At 47.5% G+C, this 19,532-nt stretch overlaps 1 protein-coding gene across 1 annotated transcript; it reads left to right on the top strand.

Moving 5' to 3' along the window:
* Window positions 1–3,992: 3,992 nt before the first annotated feature.
* LOC127333793 (probable inositol transporter 2) lies at window positions 3,993–12,203 on the top strand. The gene is made up of 4 exons (XM_071826331.1): window positions 3,993–4,151; window positions 9,956–10,143; window positions 10,258–10,701; window positions 10,811–12,203. Exons 1-4 carry the CDS (start codon window positions 4,136–4,138, stop codon window positions 11,918–11,920), a joined length of 1,758 nt encoding a protein of 585 aa, XP_071682432.1. The 5' UTR covers window positions 3,993–4,135; the 3' UTR covers window positions 11,921–12,203.
* Window positions 12,204–19,532: the final 7,329 nt, after the last annotated feature.

The following is a 19,532-nucleotide window of genomic DNA, read 5'->3' as shown; positions in this document are numbered from 1 at the left end:
GAGGAGAGCACTGCCATTGTCCGGCGGCATCAACATCAGCAACCGATTTTGACGAGCTTCCTCCACGTTCGCTAGCCCTTCGTGGTCGTGCCTCGACGTGGCGGTTCAAGGCCAGGCAAGAGGAGAAATGTCGACCGGCATCGTCAAGCCGAGTGCGACTACTTCGCTGACGATGCTACTCATTCGCCGAAGAAAATTTGACGCCGGTTGAGGATGAACAAGGATCTGTTCATGAAGATTGTCTTCGGCGTCAGGGAGTACGACGATTACTTCATGAGCAAGCAAGATTACACAGGTTTGTGGGGCTTCTCAATTCAAAAATGCACTGCTGCAATGCGCTGTCTTGCATACGGAGCTCCTCTAGATACAACCAATGACTACCTACGCATGGCGGAGTCGACATGTTCAGAGACTGTCTACAGGTTTTGCCGAGCCATCATAGAGGTGTTTGGTGAGGATTATTTGAGAGCACTAAGGGCAGATGATACAGCTCGAATCCTAGAACAAAATGCAGCCCGAGAGTTTCCTCGGATGCTAGGAAGCATCGACTATATGCATTGGGGTTGGAAGATATTGCCCTTTTGCTTGGCAAGCGATCTATAAGGGGTATACCGATGAATGCAGTGTCATTCTTGAGGCGGTGGCAGACTATGACCTCTGGATTTGGCATCCTTTTTTTGGCATGGCAGAAACAAACAATGATATCAACATGCTGCAGACGCTCTCCGGTGTTTTCCATGCTGGCTGAGGGAGAAGCTCCTGGAGTGAACTTTTAGGTAAACGGTCACGCATACAACAAGGAGTACTATCTACATGATGGTATCCATCCAATGTATGCTACATTTGTGAAGACAATCCCGGCTCGAGCTTCGGAGATGGACGCTTATTTTGCGACATTCTAGGAAGCAACTCGCAAGGATGTTGAGCGTGCTTTTGTGGTGATTCAACAACGTTTCACCGTTGGCACACCATGATCATTGAGAGCGAGCGCGATGAACATGTGCATGACGACCAACCATTTAACTATGCGGGGCTTCTTGCTGAAATAGAGCATGTATCCCAACAATTTGCCGCTTTCGTTCACATGCACCAAGAAATCTGAGATTCAGATGTTCATGTTCAACTTCAGGCAAATCCGGTTGCGCATTTGTGGGCAAGGAGAGGAGTATCCAACAACGCATGATTTAATTTGAATTATTATATGAATAATTTCCTTTATATTTGTATTAACTATGTTAAATAGTGTATGAATAATTTTATATGATTAAAATCTTGTTTCAAAATATTGTAAAAAGAAAACAAAAGATTTTGGAGACGCCCAGTTTAGAGAACGCCGGTGTGGAAATATGTTCTCCAATTGGAGAATGCTGTGCCGGCACCCTATACGACTGTACCGTCGCATCTGTCGGCGTGTATTTAGAGGCATTTGGTGGAGATGCTCTAAGAGAAATTTCATTGATTTTTCAAAGGCGATTTGTGAGGAATACAGCGGATAGTGCTCTATGAAAGAACACCGCACCGTCTTGTCCATACTTGCAAGGTCGAAATTCTGCACCGATGCACGTGACATGACATGCAATGCATCGCTGTAAAGTTTCAAAGGTGATGTGCGAGGTTCTGGACCAGTCTCGATTTAGCATGGTTGGTGGAGAAATGATTTCTTGTAATCGGTTTCCAGCAACAATAGCAGCTTAGCCATGGAAAAATACATCCATGCACATGGTGCCAACGTACCCCATGCATGAATGCAAAAGAAAACAGTAGTTCCAAAAAAAGGTTTAAAAAATTGAAATGTATTTTAGAAGGAAAGATGGTTAAGTATTGTACTTACATAAAAATATTTTACGGGAAAATTACTATCATTGATTCCTGGGTAAAAAATAACAAAATCAAAACATCCCATGTTCATGTACTGTTCACGTTATACTCATTATTTTTTTCTTGCTGGAGTCCGTGGAAATCATTTATTTCCCAAACATTTTTATATGAGCACTATATACGAGTATAATGACTAGAGCGGAACTTTTCTTTTTCTAGCTAGCCTTTTTTTTTCTATTTTGGTGTCCAGCTGGTAGCTTCGTGTGAAGGTGAAATGGACAGGAAGCAGATAATCATGGCTCGATCGGAACCACACCATATATATACATGAACATATGTACTGTACAATAAACAAAGTAGTTAAAGACTCATTAATATTTTGCAAGAGTACCTTATATAATTGTGCTATGCGAAAGTGATACGTTCCTGATTTCTTTTTTGAAATTTTTTTTCCAAACGATCCAAGGATCGACTTTTTCATTACCAGGAGATAACGAAAAACATAACGAGTATCTCTTGACTACCAGGCAAGTTTACACACACACCCACCCATATATACAAAACAAAGTCTGAAAACTAGCCAAAACGATACGAACTTAACAGATTTACATCCAACCAACGCCACAACCAAACAGCAAAACAGCTGGTAAAGGATTATGACAGAAAACGGGTAGGGTAAAGCATCAGCAAGGAGTCCCAAGACCCCAACGAAATTTTCTTCACATGTTTCCTGCTGATTTTCATCAGGCATCATCAGTATGCTCATCATCTTCCAAACTGACTTCATCATCAGCAACAGAACCTACATCTCTGATCATCAGCGGCCTCTGTACAGGAACAGGCATGTCCCGAGCCCCTGCCTTGGCCTTCTTAGCAGTAGCAAGCTTCATTAAACCATCAGCTCCCATGCGAAGATCTTCAGCGTCTTTCTCTCCATGTAAACCTGACCAATATTTCATAAAAACAGTGGAGTAACTGATCAGTTCAACAGGATCATTGATCAGCTTGTGGTCAAAGCAGGATCTATTCCTAAGCCTCCAAATCGCCCAACATATTGCAGCCAACCCCGCAATCTGCGTGTTTCTGCTTGCAGGAATAAAACAAGGGATCCACCAAAAGAACTGTGTAAAGGAGCCAGGTCTGGTTTTTGCTCCAATCAGGTTGCCAAAAAAGAATAGATTTCTTTTTTGAAATGGGGACATGCCCCAGTCTTTGTATCAAAGTGATGCAAAACTGTGAACAACTTTGAATATGTATAATACGTCTATTCTTTCTGCACAATATACTTGGAGTATTATCATGTTACAGTCTATAATAATAGAAGTCATGTAAACTACTGCAGTGGTTTTGCGGAAAGTGTCTTCGGCATATGAGCACCAATGCTCATGAGTATTGAAAACCGTATTTCTTGGATTCCAAAAAAATTGGAATTGAATACGCATATACATATAAACATTTCGAAGGTATGGTAGAAATTTTGAAGAAAAATATGTTTATTTTGAGCTACGCAAAAAAGACAAATTTCAGCCCCTATACACAACCATGATTTTTTTTCCATAGCTCGAAGAACAACACAATTTCTACCGAAACTTCGTTCGAGTATTCAGGACGTGTGTATGTATTTATGAAATAAATTTAATAATTTTTTAGAATATAAAGATATAATTTTCAAATATTTTGAAAACCGGGAGCTGGTGCAGCTCATGTGCACTAAATTTGCTTCCTTTTGCGGAAAGATTTTGAGGTAGCTTCTTGTGAACCAGTTTAGCTTAAAGCTGTTCAGGTAGCTTCTTGTGAATGTGAAATGGACAGGAAACAGATAGTCATGGCTCGGAACCACCACCAGCATTCCTTGGACTCTTTTGCTCGTTGGCCGCTCAGTTAACTAATCAGAACAAGCACATCAGGCAGCTAGCACGATGTCTTCTTCTCCGGTTCTTGGATAGTTGGATGTAGAGTAGCACAACAGAACACTGATACACTAATGCGCATTGCTGTCCGCCCTCCTAATCGTTCGCCATCAGATGAGATCACCTTATCCTATTCTCGGAATCAAATCGAATCATTCAAAGTTAATACGGCGACAAAGCACAGGTCAAGTCTGTTCTGCCCCTACAAACTACTGGAATCTTCTGCCGAATTTGATCACAATTATTACACGTGACACAATCACACGAGGCAAGAAGGAAAATTAATGACGCCTCGGGCCCTCGTGAATAGTATACATGTGTATGTGCACTAGCTGTCAGTCCAGCCAGGACGCCAGCATTGAGCATTCCGAGGATAGAGACTAGAGAGTGGTAGGTAGCGGCCGGTCATGGAGGGCGGCGCGCGGCGATTTGCACAAAAATAACCCTTTTGTCAAACTATAGCACAGACTGACCCTCCAGCGAAACTATTTCACGGATCTAACCCTTTTGTGTGGCGCCCCCCCCACGGGCGCCACACATGCCCATGTGGCGCCCCTGGCCCTGGCGCCACACACCCATCCGACGTGGCCCGTCGACGCTGAGCTGGTTACCCCGATCCGACGTGGCAGCAGGAGTGGCGCCGCTCTCGCCGGCGCCACACTTTGAAAGTGTGGCGCCCGTGGCAAGGGCGCCACACATTCACTTAAGTTTTGGCCGCGCGCGCCCGCCCAGCCCGACCATCTTCTTTCTCCTCTCTTCTTCCCGTGAAGAACAGAAGGTGGCCGGCGGTTCCTCTCTCTCCCCCCCTTTCCCCCCACAAAATCCACGACCAAATCACCAGATCTGTCCGTGGAGATCGTTCCCCATCCATTTGTCAAGGTAATCTCCTTCAAATCTTCTCCATTCATCCACTAATTTCATAGATCGGGCTAGATTTGGACATGAACCCTACACATGTTTTTTTTTCTTTTGTGCACTCTATATTGTATTGTTTGTGTTGGAGATGGTAGCCTCATGTATGCATGTGTTTGAACCATAGATTTGTAGAAATCTACATATGAAATTTCACATGTATGTGTATGAACTCTATGTATGTATGTGTATGTATGTGTATGAACCCACATGTATGCCTAGTATTTGTGATGGAGTAACTCATATTTGTTAGTGGAATGGATCGTAATATGGTTCAAAAATGTAAACATGTAGGATGGCCGGTCCCGGTGGACGGGGAAGGGGCCGCCGCGGTCTGGCGCCCCCGGGCCGGGGAAGGGGCCGCCGCGGTGGAGCAGCAAGGGCCCCACGGTCACCGTCACTGCATCCTCCTCGTCTTCGCATGAGGAACGGCGCTTCGAGTTCCTCCTCCGCATCGACAACGACCCACTCGGCATCAAGCGGCTACCGGACAAGTTCGCCGAGTTCGTCGACGGCCACGAGCCGGCGCACTTGCAGCTACGGGAGGCTAGGCGCAACTTCGCCGCTGGTCCGTGGAGGTCTGTTCGACGGGCGGGGCAAGATGTACCTGCACACGGGGTGGGACAAGTTCGCAGTGACCTCCACCTCGAGCCCGGCTGCCAGCTCACCTTCTGTACGAGGGGGACGGCGAGATGATCGTCAAGGTGTTCGACGACACCGCCCGCCGTCTGCACTACCCCCACACCGGCGAAACCCGCTCCGACACCGATAGTTAGATCGTCGAGTGTTGTCAACTCTATGTTCGTTGCTTCGTGTTGTTTGAATGCTATCTTAAATTGTATGAAACTATGTGCTACGATGTTAGGTATGATGATGTTATGTCCATGATGTGTGTACAAAATGGCTGTTGATATGATGTGTGTATGACATAGCTTTTGACATGATGGCAGTTTTGTTGGAATATGGTAGGATTTTTCATGGTTTTAACACAAGTCAATGTGTGGCGCCCTTCCCACTGGCGCCACACATGCTACTGTGGCGCCTGTGGCATCGGCGCCACACATCCATGTCTAACTGCCCACAACATACTATAAGACAAATATTCTGGGACTTAGCCATTTTGGCGAGGCTCTTAGTGTGGCGCCGATGCCACGGGCGCCACACTAGCATGTGTGGCGCCAGTGGGAAGGGCGCCACCCAAAGAGCCTCGCCAAAACGGCTAAGGACTTATCGTCCGGAGCCCCTGGATGTTTTCGACCCAGTAGTTCATATAAGTTGGGATGTGTGGCGCCGACGCCACGGGCGCCACACTAGCATGTGTGGCGCCAGTGGGAAGGGCGCCACACATTGACTTGTGTTAAAACCATGAAAAATCCTACCATATTCCAACAGTTTTGACAACAAGAACATTGCACTGAATATGTACCACACATTGACACAGCAAAATTGGTCAAATGACAAATAAGGTTCGACGACATCAAGGTTTCAATTACAATAAGGTTCAACGACACGAAGGTTCGAGAAGATCAAGGTTCACACAACATAAAGGTTCGACAACAAGAACATAGCCAAAGGGACATCACTGCGTCGCAAAGGCGCCCTCCCCCCTTGCCTTCTTCTTCTTAGCTTCTTCAGCCAGTTCTTCCTTCTCCCTTAAGTCACGAGCCAACTGAACGACCGAATCGAAGAAGTGGTGGCGCTCCTCCGTCTTTGCAGCTTCCGCTTGAGCTCTCTCCTCCTTGATGCGTTCAGCCTCCCTAGCCACCTCCTCTAGGTGCATCCTATTGGCCCTCTCCCTCGCAATTTGCTCAAGTTGGCAGCTCCTCAGGAATTTTATCCGTGCCTCGCGGTCCCGTTCGGCCTTCAGCTTGGCATTCCTCCTCTTGTGGAACAATATGTATTCGTCATACTGTTTTTGCATACGGGCACGCTCCGCCATCTTGTTGTCTTCCTCCTCCTTCTTCTTCCTCTCCTCCTCTTCCTTCTTCTTCTTCCGCACCGTCCTTACCGCCTCCTCCCAAGCGGACTCCTCCTTCTCATTGCCCTCCCATGCTCCCTTCCCCTTGGTGGGTTGAGTTGCCATACCTGTAAACCAAATTGAAAAACCAAAGTTAGTCATGGAATATGAAAATAGAAAGTACAATGCAATTAGTAACTTGGAGGCACATACGGATAAGGCCCCGCTAGGTATCGTAGCATACTAGCACCGCGACGGCCACCTCTACTAAGCCCTACGTGAATCCTTTGTTGCCTTGGAGGTTGTCGCCATTGTGGTTGATGCCTTGAGGCTTGTTGCCTTGGAGGTTGTTGCGTAGGAGCTTGTTGACGCGTTTGGCTTGGAGGAGTTTGGCGCGTTTGGGTTGGAGGAGGTTGACGCGTTTGGCTTGGAGGAGGTTGACGCGTTTGGCTTGGAGGAGGTTGTTGCCGTTGGGCTTGTGTGCTTGGAGCTTGTTGGCTTGGAGGAGGTTGACGCGTTTGGCTTGGAGGAGTTTGGGCTTGTTGGCTTGGAGGTTGATTTGAAGCTTGTTGGCTATTTCCTTCTCTGTTTCATCGGTGTAGTTCTGGAAGTAGACATTCAACTTCTCGAATGTGTATTGAATGATTGCCGTCACGGGCAATGCACGGACACCCTTCAACACATTGTTGAAGCACTCGGCCATGTTGCTTGTCATTTGGCCATATCTCCTCCCATCCTCATCATAAGCTCTTGCCCACTTTGAGTTAAATATGAGGTGTCTATGAAGAAACTCTTGACCACCCGCGTTGAGGTCTTTGTGCTTCAGCAAGCCGTTGTATAGGTTTGCGAAGCGGCGCTCAGAGTAAGCGAGGCAACAATCTTGAAGGAGGTCAGACAACTCTTTGCTCTTGCATGCCCGGTAGAAGTTTGCACAAAAATGCCTCATGCACCATCGGTGATGCAAGGGAGCATGCCCGGGAATTGCAACCTCCACCGCATTGAGAATTCCTTGATGACGATCGGAGATGACACACACTTCCTTTGAGGGTGGTATGACCCTCGTCCTCAATATATGGAAAAACCATTGCCAGTTATCATTGTTCTCAATCTCTACCAATGCAAAAGCCAATGGTACTAAACGGTTGCTCGCATCACTTGCTATTGCCACCAATAGTGTGCCCTTGTACTGACCGGTCAAGAAGGTACCATCCACGGCTATGACAGGCCTACAATGTTCGAATGCCCTCGTGCATTGCTCGAATGACCAAAATGCACGGTGAAATACCCTCACTCTTTTACCATCATGCAAAGTCATTTTGGTTGCGGAAGGCTCCACCACATGCACCATGCCCGGGTTAGTTGCGGCCATCGCTAACAACAACCTAGGGATACGGTTGTATGCTTCCTCCCAATCACCGTACAACATCTTGAATGCGGCTTGTTTGGCCTTCCATGCCTTCCCGTACTTGACGTCGTATGCAAAGGTGGATTTGACCGTATCTTGCACGGACCTAATGCTCATGATAGGAAGTGATGAGATCTCCGCCGAGAGCTTGTATGCAATGAACTCGGATGTGAGTTGACGGTGGTCATTTGTGCATCCTTGCCATCAAGCCTCGGGCCCCGGCACATGTGAGTGGCTACACAACTTGTTATGTGCCAAGAGGGCCCTTTTTTGAAAGGTCGTGCACGGACAACCCATGGGCACCTTTTATCCACACATTTTAGCGTGTACCGCTTCTTCAAGTCCGAGTGAACAACGATGTAAGGGCGATGATGCTTAATGGAGAACTCCTTCAACCATATCTTCAATTCCAAGAATGTATCAAACGTTAGCCCTTTAGAGATCATAGCCGTCCTACCATCCACATCTCTCTTGGATTGTGGCCTAGCTCCAAGAAGAAAACTTTTGCCACCATCAACCACGGCTCCATCCGCAAGACTAACATCACGGAACAATGGTACCCGGATATCCCGTCCGGTTACCTTCTTGAAGATCTCGGCTCTTTCGGCTTCCTTAGCCGTGAAGCCATCCTCGTCAACCTCCTCTTCGGGTCCATCATCATCCGAGTCCGACGCATAGCATCGGGAATAAGGAATGGAGTGGTCCATCTCCTCTTGCGTCCAATATTTATCCAAATCACCGATATTGTTGCAATTCATCTCGAAACCATCATCACCATCGTCATGCTCATCATACTCATTATCCAACGGAGGTTGTTGGGCAATGGGAGATTGGACAATGGGAGATTGGGTGGCCTCTTCTTGGCTCATGGGTGGAGGAGTCCTCTCTCGAACGGGGGAGGAGGGCCGGTTAAGGTCAAGCTCGATACGAGCCTCAACCGTCTTGGTTGCAAACAACTCCAAAGCCTTATCTTGTGACCCGGCCACCGTCTCCTTGTAAATGGACCAACGTTGCTCGGAGTTGATACGCATTATCTTCCAACGGGTGTGCATTCCAAACCCCACATTATGCCTTCCCTCTAGCTCAACACCATCATTTGGCTCATTCCAATTCAACTCAACCCTAACTTGTGCTACCACCTCCGCAAAGCTAGGGCTAAGGTCAAACACCAAGTCAACCTCTTCCGGGTCCGGCTCTATGTTTCCCTTCAAGAAAGCATCCTTCTCCACATGATGAACATGAACAATTCTTTCCATCCCCCTAGCATAATGGGAACACATACACACATGTGTTCATTAGTTACCATAATCAACATAATCTACCCATACAAACTAGCACACTACCATTTCTTCTACTTCAACAACCCTAACATCCAACCAAATCCATCTCCACCCTCAAATCAACCAAATCCACATCTAGGGTTTCACATATACATTGGAGCAAATACACAAAATCAATGGATGAAAAGAGGGGAAACGGAGGAGATTACCTCAAGCAACGAGTTGGGAACGATCTCCACGGACAGATCTGACGATTTGGTGGTGGATTTGGTGGGGAGGAGAGAGGGGGAGAGAGAAAACCGGGCGCCTCCCTGTGAGAGAAGAAGAAGAGAGGGAGAAAGAAAGTAGTGGGCGGGCTGGGCGGGCGCGCGGGGCCAAAACTTAAGTGAATGTGTGGCGGCCTTGCCACGGGCGCCACACTTTCAAAGTGTGGCGCCGGCGAGAGCGGCGCCACTCCTGCTGCCACGTCGGATCGGGGTCACCAGCTCAGCGTCGACGGGCCACGTCGGATGGATGTGTGGCGCCAGGGCCAGGGGCGCCACATGGGCATGTGTGGCGCCCGTGGGGGGGCGCCACACAAAAGGGTTAGATCCGTGAAATAGTTTCGCCGGAGGGTCAGTCTGTGCTATAGTTTGACAAAAGGGTTATTTTTGTGCAAATCGCCGCGGCGCGCACGGGTTCGACGGCTCGGCCTTCCGGGAGTGCTTCTCCCTCTCGTGGCGGAACCCCTACGTCCTCCGCCTCGCCTTCTCCGCCGGCATCGGCGGCCTCCTCTTCGGCTACGACACCGGCGTCATCTCCGGAGCACTGCTCTACATCCGGGACGATTTCCGCTCGGTCGACAAGAACACATGGCTCCAGGTACCCAACAGTCGAATTCTTGTTCTCCTTGCGCGAGAAATCCTGATAAGAATCGATCCGCTGATACAGTTTTGTTGGCGAATTGTGGAATAATTGTATACATGGTCGGTGTAGGAAATGATCGTGAGCATGGCGGTGGCCGGCGCCATCATCGGTGCGGCGGTCGGCGGCTGGGCCAACGACCGGTTCGGGCGGCGCACGTCCATCCTCGTGGCCGACCTGCTCTTCTTCGCGGGCGCGGTGGTCATGGCGTCGGCCACGGGGCCCGTGCAGCTCGTGGTCGGCCGCGTCTTCGTCGGTCTCGGCGTCGGCATGGCCTCCATGACGGCGCCGCTCTACATCTCCGAGGCGTCGCCGGCCAGGATCAGGGGCGCGCTCGTGAGCACCAACGGCTTCCTCATCACAGGCGGCCAGTTCTTGTCCTACCTCATCAACCTCGCCTTCACCAAGGCGCCGGGGACATGGAGGTGGATGCTCGGAGTCGCCGGCCTCCCTGCCGTCTTCCAGTTCGTCCTCATGCTCTTCCTCCCCGAATCTCCAAGATGGCTTTACAGAAAGGTATAATTATTTTTTGGGAATAGTGGTTTCTTTATTTGTTTCGTTACTACTCTAAAAGTTTGTACGTAATCGGAACACACGACTGAATGAATTGAAATAATGATGTCAGGGGAGGGTGGAGGAAGCAGAGGCGATCCTGCGGAAGATATACACGGCGGAGGAGGAGGTGGAGAGGGAGATGCAGGAGCTGAAGGAGTCGGTGGAGGCGGAGGCGCGGGAGCAGGGGTCGACGGAAAAGGTAAGCCTGGCGGCGCTGGTGAAGACCAAGACGGTGAGGCGAGGGCTGGTGGCCGGCGTGGGGCTGCAGGTGTTCCAGCAGCTGGTGGGCATCAACACGGTGATGTACTACAGCCCCACCATCGTGCAGCTCGCCGGGTTCGCCTCCAACCAGACGGCGCTCGCGCTGTCGCTGGTCACCTCCGGCCTCAACGCGCTCGGCTCCATCGTCAGCATCTACTTCATCGACCGCACCGGCCGGAGGAAGCTGCTGGTCATCAGCCTCGTCGGCGTCATCGCCTCACTCGCCCTGCTCTCCGCCGTGTTCCACGAGGCCACCTCCCACTCCCCCGCCGTCGGCGCCGCCGAGACCAGCCACTTCAACGGCTCGCTAACCTGCCCGGACTACCGGACGAGCGGCAGCTCCGCCTGGGACTGCACCCGGTGCCTCAAGGCTAGTTCTACGGAGTGCGGCTTCTGCGCGTCCGGCGCCGGCAGCAAGCTCCTTCCGGGCGCGTGCCTGCTGTCCAGTTCCACGGTGCGCGACACGTGCCACGGCGAGGACCGGCTGTGGTACACGCGCGGGTGCCCGAGCTCGTACGGATGGCTGGCCATGGCGGGGCTGGCGCTGTACATCACCTTCTTCTCGCCGGGGATGGGGACGGTGCCGTGGATCGTCAACTCGGAGATCTACCCGCTGCGCCACCGCGGCGTGTGCGGTGGCGTGGCAGCGACGGCGAACTGGGTGTCGAACCTGGCCGTGGCGCAGTCGTTCCTGTCGCTGACGGAAGCGATCGGGCCGGCGTGGACGTTCCTCATCTTCGGGTGCCTGTCCGTGGCGGCGCTCGCGTTTGTGCTCGTCTGCGTGCCGGAGACCAAGGGGCTGCCCATCGAGGAGGTGGAGAGTATGCTGGAGAGGCGGGAGCTTAGGCTTAAGTTCTGGGCACCGCGCGCCCACAGCGGCGGCGAGCTGCCGGGCGGCGCCAAGAAAGACGGCGTGTGAGTGTCATCCGCACCTTCATGTAGCGCGCGAATGCTTACAAGGAAAACGCTTGTAGTACTTTCTTTTTCTGCTCATAGCTAGTAGCCCGCTGTCTCTGCTCGCATGCAACTCACCATGCTCACAAGGATTGGACTGGACAACTTTTTCTTGGCCACTTCCCCTGGCCGGTACTGTGTAGTACTACTACTGCTAGCGTAGGGGACTACACAAATCATGTGACCCCGGTGGCTACCTAGCACTATGTAGCTAAAGAAATAATTTTGTAACACTTAGATCATCTCCAGCCGCGTCCCCAAAGGAATTTGGGGCGCGCCGGACAAAAAATACGTTCCAGCCGCGTCCCCCAAAGCCCATTTTTATCCGGCGCGGCCCGATACGGTGTCCGGCACCCCGAGCCTGTCCCCGTCCCACAGGGGACGCACCGGGGATGCCGGACACAACGAAAAGCGAGGCGAGCCGACGCGGGCCCGACGCGTCAGCGGCTCGGACGCTCAGCCGCCGCCTACGTAGCGACGGTGCAGTTGCCGGGAAGCGGAACCGTCGCATTGGCAACCGTGTCGACGACGCGGCAACCGCCGGAATGGAGTCCGGACTCCTCGGAAGAGCAACCGCTGCTCTTTTCGACTTCTGCGCCGCCGTTCATCCGCGCTCAATAAGACTCGTACGTCGGTGCTTTTGGATCTTCACCGGCCGTATCCGACACCTCCAGCGACGATGAGCTACATCTCCGAGCTCCCATCCGACACCTCCAGCGAGGGAAAGCCTGCTGGATGGCGCCATTGGTGGGAGAAAGCTGGGACGCCCAGCAGCGGCGACGATTCCTTCCCGCCACCTGACAGCGCGGAGGAATGGCTGGGCGTGGAGGAGGACGCGGAGGAAGAAGGGTCAGATGAGGCGGCGGTGGCCTGTGCGAAGGCGGAGGCGGACACGAAGGCCAATACCGCCAAGGCCAAGACCAAGGCCAAGGCGCAGCCGGCGAGCACCGGCGACAACGAGGAGGACTCGGACGCGTCGGCCGACACCGCCTCTTCGGAAGAGGTGACGAGCAGGAAGTGCCACCGTGATGACGACGACGAGGCGGGGCCATCATCGAAGAAGAAGAAGTAGTAGTTTAAAATAATTTATATGTAATTTAATTATGTTTTTTCGAAGTTTTATATGTAATTTGTTTATGTTGAACCGATTTGAATATTAGTAAATAGTTTTATTCTATCTATAAGAAGTATTTTAAATGTTTGGGGGCGGTGTTTGGGGGACGTGACTGGGGAGCGACGTCCCCCAAACGCGGCACCAACGAAACACGTCCCCCAAACGCTCAATCCGGCGCGCTTTGGGGGACGGTTTGGGGGACGCGGCTGGAGATGCTCTTAGCTAACTACTTGATCGTGCTATTATTTATTTTTATTTCTTTAGATGCTAAAAAATGTCAGTGATTTTAGAGTATTTTTCTTGACACGTCGCTGTCTCGTCTGTGTATACCTACAAAGATACGAGATACTTTGTTTACTCTTGATGTATGATAAAATGTTGTGTCCGACTGTAACACTGGCGTGTAAAATTCGTTGCCACGAGCCCGATCCGGCAAGGTCGGTTTGAATCTAAACAAACCCTCTCCCGCATCGATGGGACTCGTGGATGGGGATGCCGAGTCGTGAGATTCAGTCCACGATGGTATAACCAACTTAGGGTTAATTTTTGGATATTGCATTTGCTCTTTTTTTGTAACAAATGCCTATGAGTTTTGGTGTGAAAGAACAAACGAGATGTTGTAAGGTTTTCTGTTTGCTACGAGATTGCTTTTCTCTCCAATTTTTTGATGTTGCATACGTTCATTATTTTTGTAACAAAAGCCTAGGATTTTTATTGTGAAAGCACGCCCAAGATGTTGTAAGGATTTCTAGATGTTTGTTTTTCTCTCTAAATTACCGATGTGGCATATATTCATTATTTTTGTAACAAACGCCTGCTGTGAATGCATGTGCGAGATGTTGTAAGGTTTTCTACACGTTTGTTACAAGTTTGTTTTTCTCCCTAAATGTTCGATGTTGTGTACGATCATTATTTTTGTACCAAACGCCTATGAGTTTTGTTGTGAAAGCACACACGATATGTTGTAAGGTTTTATGTGCGTTTGCTACAAGTTTGTGATTTTTCTCAGATTTTTTGGTGTTTACTTGCCTTTCAAAATATTCTAAACACATGTTATTTTTGTTGTAATTGTTATAATTGTTGTTGTAATAGTTGGTGGTCTTGTTGAAAACAAACATTAAAAAAGAAAATTGTAGGAAAACTACTTTTTGTTGTATTACTTTTCAAAACTATCGTGAAACTTTTTTATATGATTGTAACATCTTTTCAGAACAAAAATATTATAACAAATTGTTGTAATACTATATTGTGCATGACATTTTTGTTGGCAAAGCCAAGCAATGTTTTGCAAGAATTCACAGGCTCTCCCACGTCCTAAAAAAAATCTGACTCAAAGGCCGTGGGGTCCAGCAACATGCATGTACGTAGTACAAGAGAAAAGTAGCGGCAGAGCTAGCGCATGGCCAACGGCAGCAAATGCCCTCTGCATGCAAGGAGGCAGCAGCGCGATGTGACTTTACCACTGACGAAAGTGACGTGCATGAACATGTACCGGTTTCTAACCGTGCGATGCTAATCGGACGCCCCCTGAAGCAACCGATTTTGGCTCGAATATCCGGCGACCGACGCCTAGCACGCGCCGGGATCTGTCAAATTTCGGGTCATGACACTTACAAGGCCCGGCTAATTGGGGTCTGAATTAATACTAGTATATACTACTTCAAAGGATGTTTATCAACAGCTCGTTTGTTTTGGCTCCTATTGTTTGGGGCTGGAATTCATTTCTGATTTGGAGAATCAACTTGTGTCACGAAACTAAAATTAGTACTTCCTCCATCGGTGAAACTTGTATAAGATTTGTCTAAATTTAAATGTGTCTATATGCTAAATATAGAGATTTGGTAGTTCTCAACTGAACTAAGTTCGTGCTCTACACCATTCAATTTACTTCGTGATTCGTTCTAGTCATCGGTTGCAATATGAGTTGCAACTGAGATTTAATGACATCATCTGATTGAGAAATAGTCACACCCTTAAATATATCTAAAATTTAACAAAGTTAAGACAACATTTGCCAGCCGGAGGGAGTATCGGAGTTTTAATTGAGAATTTCATGATGTCATTCAATGCATAATCTTAATTTCACTTATAGCTTGTCATTTCGTGGAGTTACCAAATAAAATGATATCGCCATTAGGGTGCCAAATGAGAGCTCCTTTGGCGTGGAAACACCTTCCCCACACAATTTTATTTGGAAAAACTGAAATTCCATACCGATTTTTTATGTTTTGCTGCCACTAGAGATTTCTAAAATGAAATGATTTCCTCATTGTGTTTGGCTGTCATTTTGACGTCAATTGATAAACCAACATCACATTTGGTTCAAAAACCAACTACAATGTAAATAAAAACATGATATTTACAAAATTAAGTCATGTTTGCAACATAGGTAGATTTGTGTTAGACATAGATAAATTTGAACTTATAACACAAACTTGAACTTATAACACACACTTGAACTTAAACTAATACACATTCCTAATCAATAAATAACACAAGTCTGGGATTCATAAGGATGCAATCTTTGCAGCATGACAACAACAAGAGGAACATGTTTTCAGTTGCTTCAAGACCCACCTTCTTTTCACAAACCTACATCTTTGTTTGCCTTCAAGTAAGAAACGAGTTTGCAATATAAATATCTATTTGTGAAAGAAGTATATATGATGCCAAATAATCATTACTTGTGAACAAGTCACCTATATTTTGCAAGTCACAAATAATAAAGGGAGAAAAGATAAGCAACTCAAGTTGTTTATGTATCAATATAGATGTCCAACAACCAAAAGAAGCCGTTTCAAGTCAATTTGTTCGTTGTTTTTTTATATTGAATTAAAACAACCTTATGAAAAATGAGAACTAAATAAGGACTAGTACATGTGGCTTGTCAACCAACAACATGTTTAATTTATGTACTCATGTAATACTTAGCAAGTTATGAAAATGCAGAACAAACATACACACCCGAAGTGCCATAGTAAAACTGCCAATTTAGTTGCAAGTTTCATTTTATTTGTTACATCCAACATATTTATCAGACAAACGGCTTGCCGGATGAAAATAGCACATGTATGCCACATTCATACATCAGAGTATTGCAATACATCCAATCCAAGTTAAAGGGTTCGACCAACTTACATAAGAATTGCGTGGTGTAATTGCCTAAACTTTAGCTTGTGTTGTTCGAGCTAGCCTTGCTTTAGGTCCTGCACTAACATCATCATGACTTGGACGATGAATTCTCACACAGAATCACAAATATGAAGATGATTCGAAGAAAACAGTGTGTGTGCCACACTAATCATCATGTTCCCGACTTGATTGGGCCATCCCACGGCAGGAAGGTGTCACCCACGACGATCCTAAAAAAAACTATCTATATACACATACCATGTCGTTGTCAAACAAACGGGATAATCCACAAAAACTATCTAGACAAGAAGGTAAACTTAATTGAATTAAAACTCACATGTTCTGGAAGAGATACCTTTAGTCAAAATATGCAAGGAAACTGGGTCTATCACATTGATCTCTTGATTGGATTAACCTTGTTGTATATTTTGGGTTTGTTGGAGTTTACCTACTCAACCCTTTAACTTAATTTAAATGCTTATTTGATTAAAAACATTTCATAAAGTTTTGTAGGGCAGGAATTCTTCACAATCTTTCATGCATACTAGGAAGCAATGGCGCGGCGGCACGCCGCGCCCGTAGCTAACGAATAAAAAATGGCAACATAAGCTATGGTTTATGGCTCATATGAGTGAATGTATGTTATGTCAAGTTGATTTCAATAAAATAAAGGTGAGATTTGGCATCGCAGCTAATGTATGATATACACAACAAAGTATGATTTACATCATTGAAAAAGAATAGGCTTTACATAAGTGTGTTGCTGCTATTCATATAAAACATACATATCATATTTAAGTGCTGGACATTAGAATATTTTGTTGCCTGTAGAAATTTCAATGGCCCCAAACCTAATTCCACATAATTTCTTCCCGAAAAAGTTCAGAATGACATTGTAGATGACATTAAAAAACCAATTCTTTTTATCAAGTAAAGAATATTTAAAATTGATATTTGCACTAAACTATCCTAGAGGGTATGCAAATTGTTTACAATTTGGTTAGCACAAGCTGACTATGTTTTATAGTTCGGATTGTAAACAAAGAGGATGATACATATGACCAAAATCAAAATTAAACAGATTCATGAAAGTTCATTTGAGTTTTCGTCATGCCTTTATTCGTGGGCGACAATTTTGAATCCAGTATAAAAGGCCCACTATATATGTATGTATGAATGTTGGATAAAACAAATTAAATTATATATTTTTAAGAATAGTAATTTATTTAAATAGATCCATTTGTACTGCCACCCACATAACTTTATTTAGTATGACACCACAAAAATACTTAGCATACTGTACCATGTTAAGGTTTCAACTATTATATAATATGATGTGTTTTAAAGTCGAGCCAGGAGATTAGACACAATTTTTCTTTATCGGGTAACATATTATTTTACTCAATCAACTTATATTATATAATAAGAAAAAAAACATGTAGTTTTTTTGGGAGAATATAAACACATGTAGGTACACGTTGTATTGGATTTGGGCATGAACCACGCACGCAAAGGCCCTCAAGCCCACAACTCTCAACTGCTCAGCACGTAAAAGTCTCCGGGACTTGCATATCTATACCTAATAATAAAGGGAGAACCGTTTCCGTGGTTTGGTCCGTCAAACTGGTTTCGTCCGTCGTTGCCTATTTCCTTGGTCCGTTCCTTTGTTCTTGTACGACATCAACCGAAATTCGTATGCCAAACTCAGACCTCCGAGTAGTAATCAAAACGGAGTCTACATGTCATGGGCTTCTAAATTGTGGCCTGGTCCATCCTTGCCTTTCCGTGATGGTATCCTAACTTTACATGTACATCCTTCATCGTGTCTCCTTCAATCCAAATCGAAACTTAGAAACTTTAAACACACAGTTTCTCAAAAACAAAAAGAACTTGGAACGTACGGGATACGTTCTCCAAGCAAGAGACGACGAGCCCTGCCTAAGCGCCTACAAAATAACCAGCCAAGAGCCAACCTGACCTCTCCGCTCCATACGTACGTCGTCCTGAGCCAGCCTCGGCGTTAGCCCCGCAGGCGAGGTGTCTGTCGTACTACATCGGATCAGAAGGGCCGAGAAAGCATGGCCACGGCTTAGCCACGGCACCATCTTGATTTGATGCCCACCTCTGCCTATGTCGACCAGTAACTACGACTACTACGTCGGCGAAGACGACGAGTGGCGCGATCGATCGATTTGTCCCACCGATCGATCTCGACGTGATGGGCGCCGCCGCCCGCCGAGCTTGATGGCAATATACAACAGCAGGACCTAAGACCGGGGATCAGCTTCAAGGACCTCGAAGTGATCGACGCCATCGCCCGCCGCCCTGGTGTAGATGTTGCCATCGACCCTCACAAACAACGCAATATATATGGACGAGCCGTTGATCGCAGTAACCGATGATCTACTCGTAAGGCCTTCCCAGTCATTGTGGTAGTACAATCCGAATAGCTTGATGGCAATATACAACACCAGGAGGCCCACGAACGATAGTTTGACGATGTCGGATGGGTCGTGAAGGTTGCGTTAGCCAGCGCCGGATTGCTCGTCCTGCCCTTGGTGTACTATACTTGCGGTCTGGCACGGCTGGTTGGCTGTGCTTAACCGGTGCACGGACACCGGGAAAAGGACTACCGTGGAGATCACCGTGAAGGCGGCCAGGTACTTGCTGAACCGGTGGATGGACACCAGGCGAAACGAAACGAGTTTGCTCCTGGAGTTGAATTTTGGTCTATCCAAGGGAGCGGAACTGATAATAAATAAACTTCTGAATGTTCAGTGTGTTTGTGGAGAACTCTTTTCTGAATATTTTTATCTTTGCGGTAGATTGACTTCAAAGGTGCAGTTACTCTTGGGTCAACTTCTTCGACGCAAAACTCAAACTAACATGGCGGTCGCCAGTCATGGCATAGACCACCAAGTCCATCATGAACGCTCTTACCTGCTCGCCCCCGGGCGCGGAGCGCTGAGCAGCTCAAGGAGGCATGTCTTGTCGACCCGACGTGCACCATAAAGCGTTAATATGAGCCCCTTTGCGTTCCAACCAGCCCCAGAGTGACGACACCGGCATGCGAAGCCGGGCCGGATCTAGGAGATAAACATGAGTGGACTGCGAGAGGGACTCAATTCGTGCATAGCAGAACCATGCCTCGATCGATCCAAAATATGAAGAGGAAATTGCTACGGACTCGATCTATTCCATTGCTTAGATATAATCCGCCGAGGTGCCGCTGAGAAGCAGAGCACGCACGATCCCTCCCTTCTGCGGCGCTGTGGTCGGCCTCCGCTGTTTGAGAATGTGGCAGACCAAGTCGGTGAAGGCCAGTCCTTTC

This window comes from Lolium perenne, chromosome 2, assembly GCF_019359855.2.
Source record: "Lolium perenne isolate Kyuss_39 chromosome 2, Kyuss_2.0, whole genome shotgun sequence".
Lineage (NCBI taxonomy): Eukaryota > Viridiplantae > Streptophyta > Magnoliopsida > Poales > Poaceae > Lolium > Lolium perenne.
This window is presented reverse-complemented; position numbering and strand designations above follow the sequence as displayed.

Bases quoted from the DNA above. Each gene is read 5' to 3' on its own strand.
- LOC127333793 (XM_071826331.1), top strand. The intron at 10,144-10,257 runs GTACCCAACAGT...TGGTCGGTGTAG, and splicing joins ACAAGAACACATGGCTCCAG to GAAATGATCGTGAGCATGGC. The intron at 10,702-10,810 runs GTATAATTATTT...TAATGATGTCAG, and splicing joins CAAGATGGCTTTACAGAAAG to GGGAGGGTGGAGGAAGCAGA.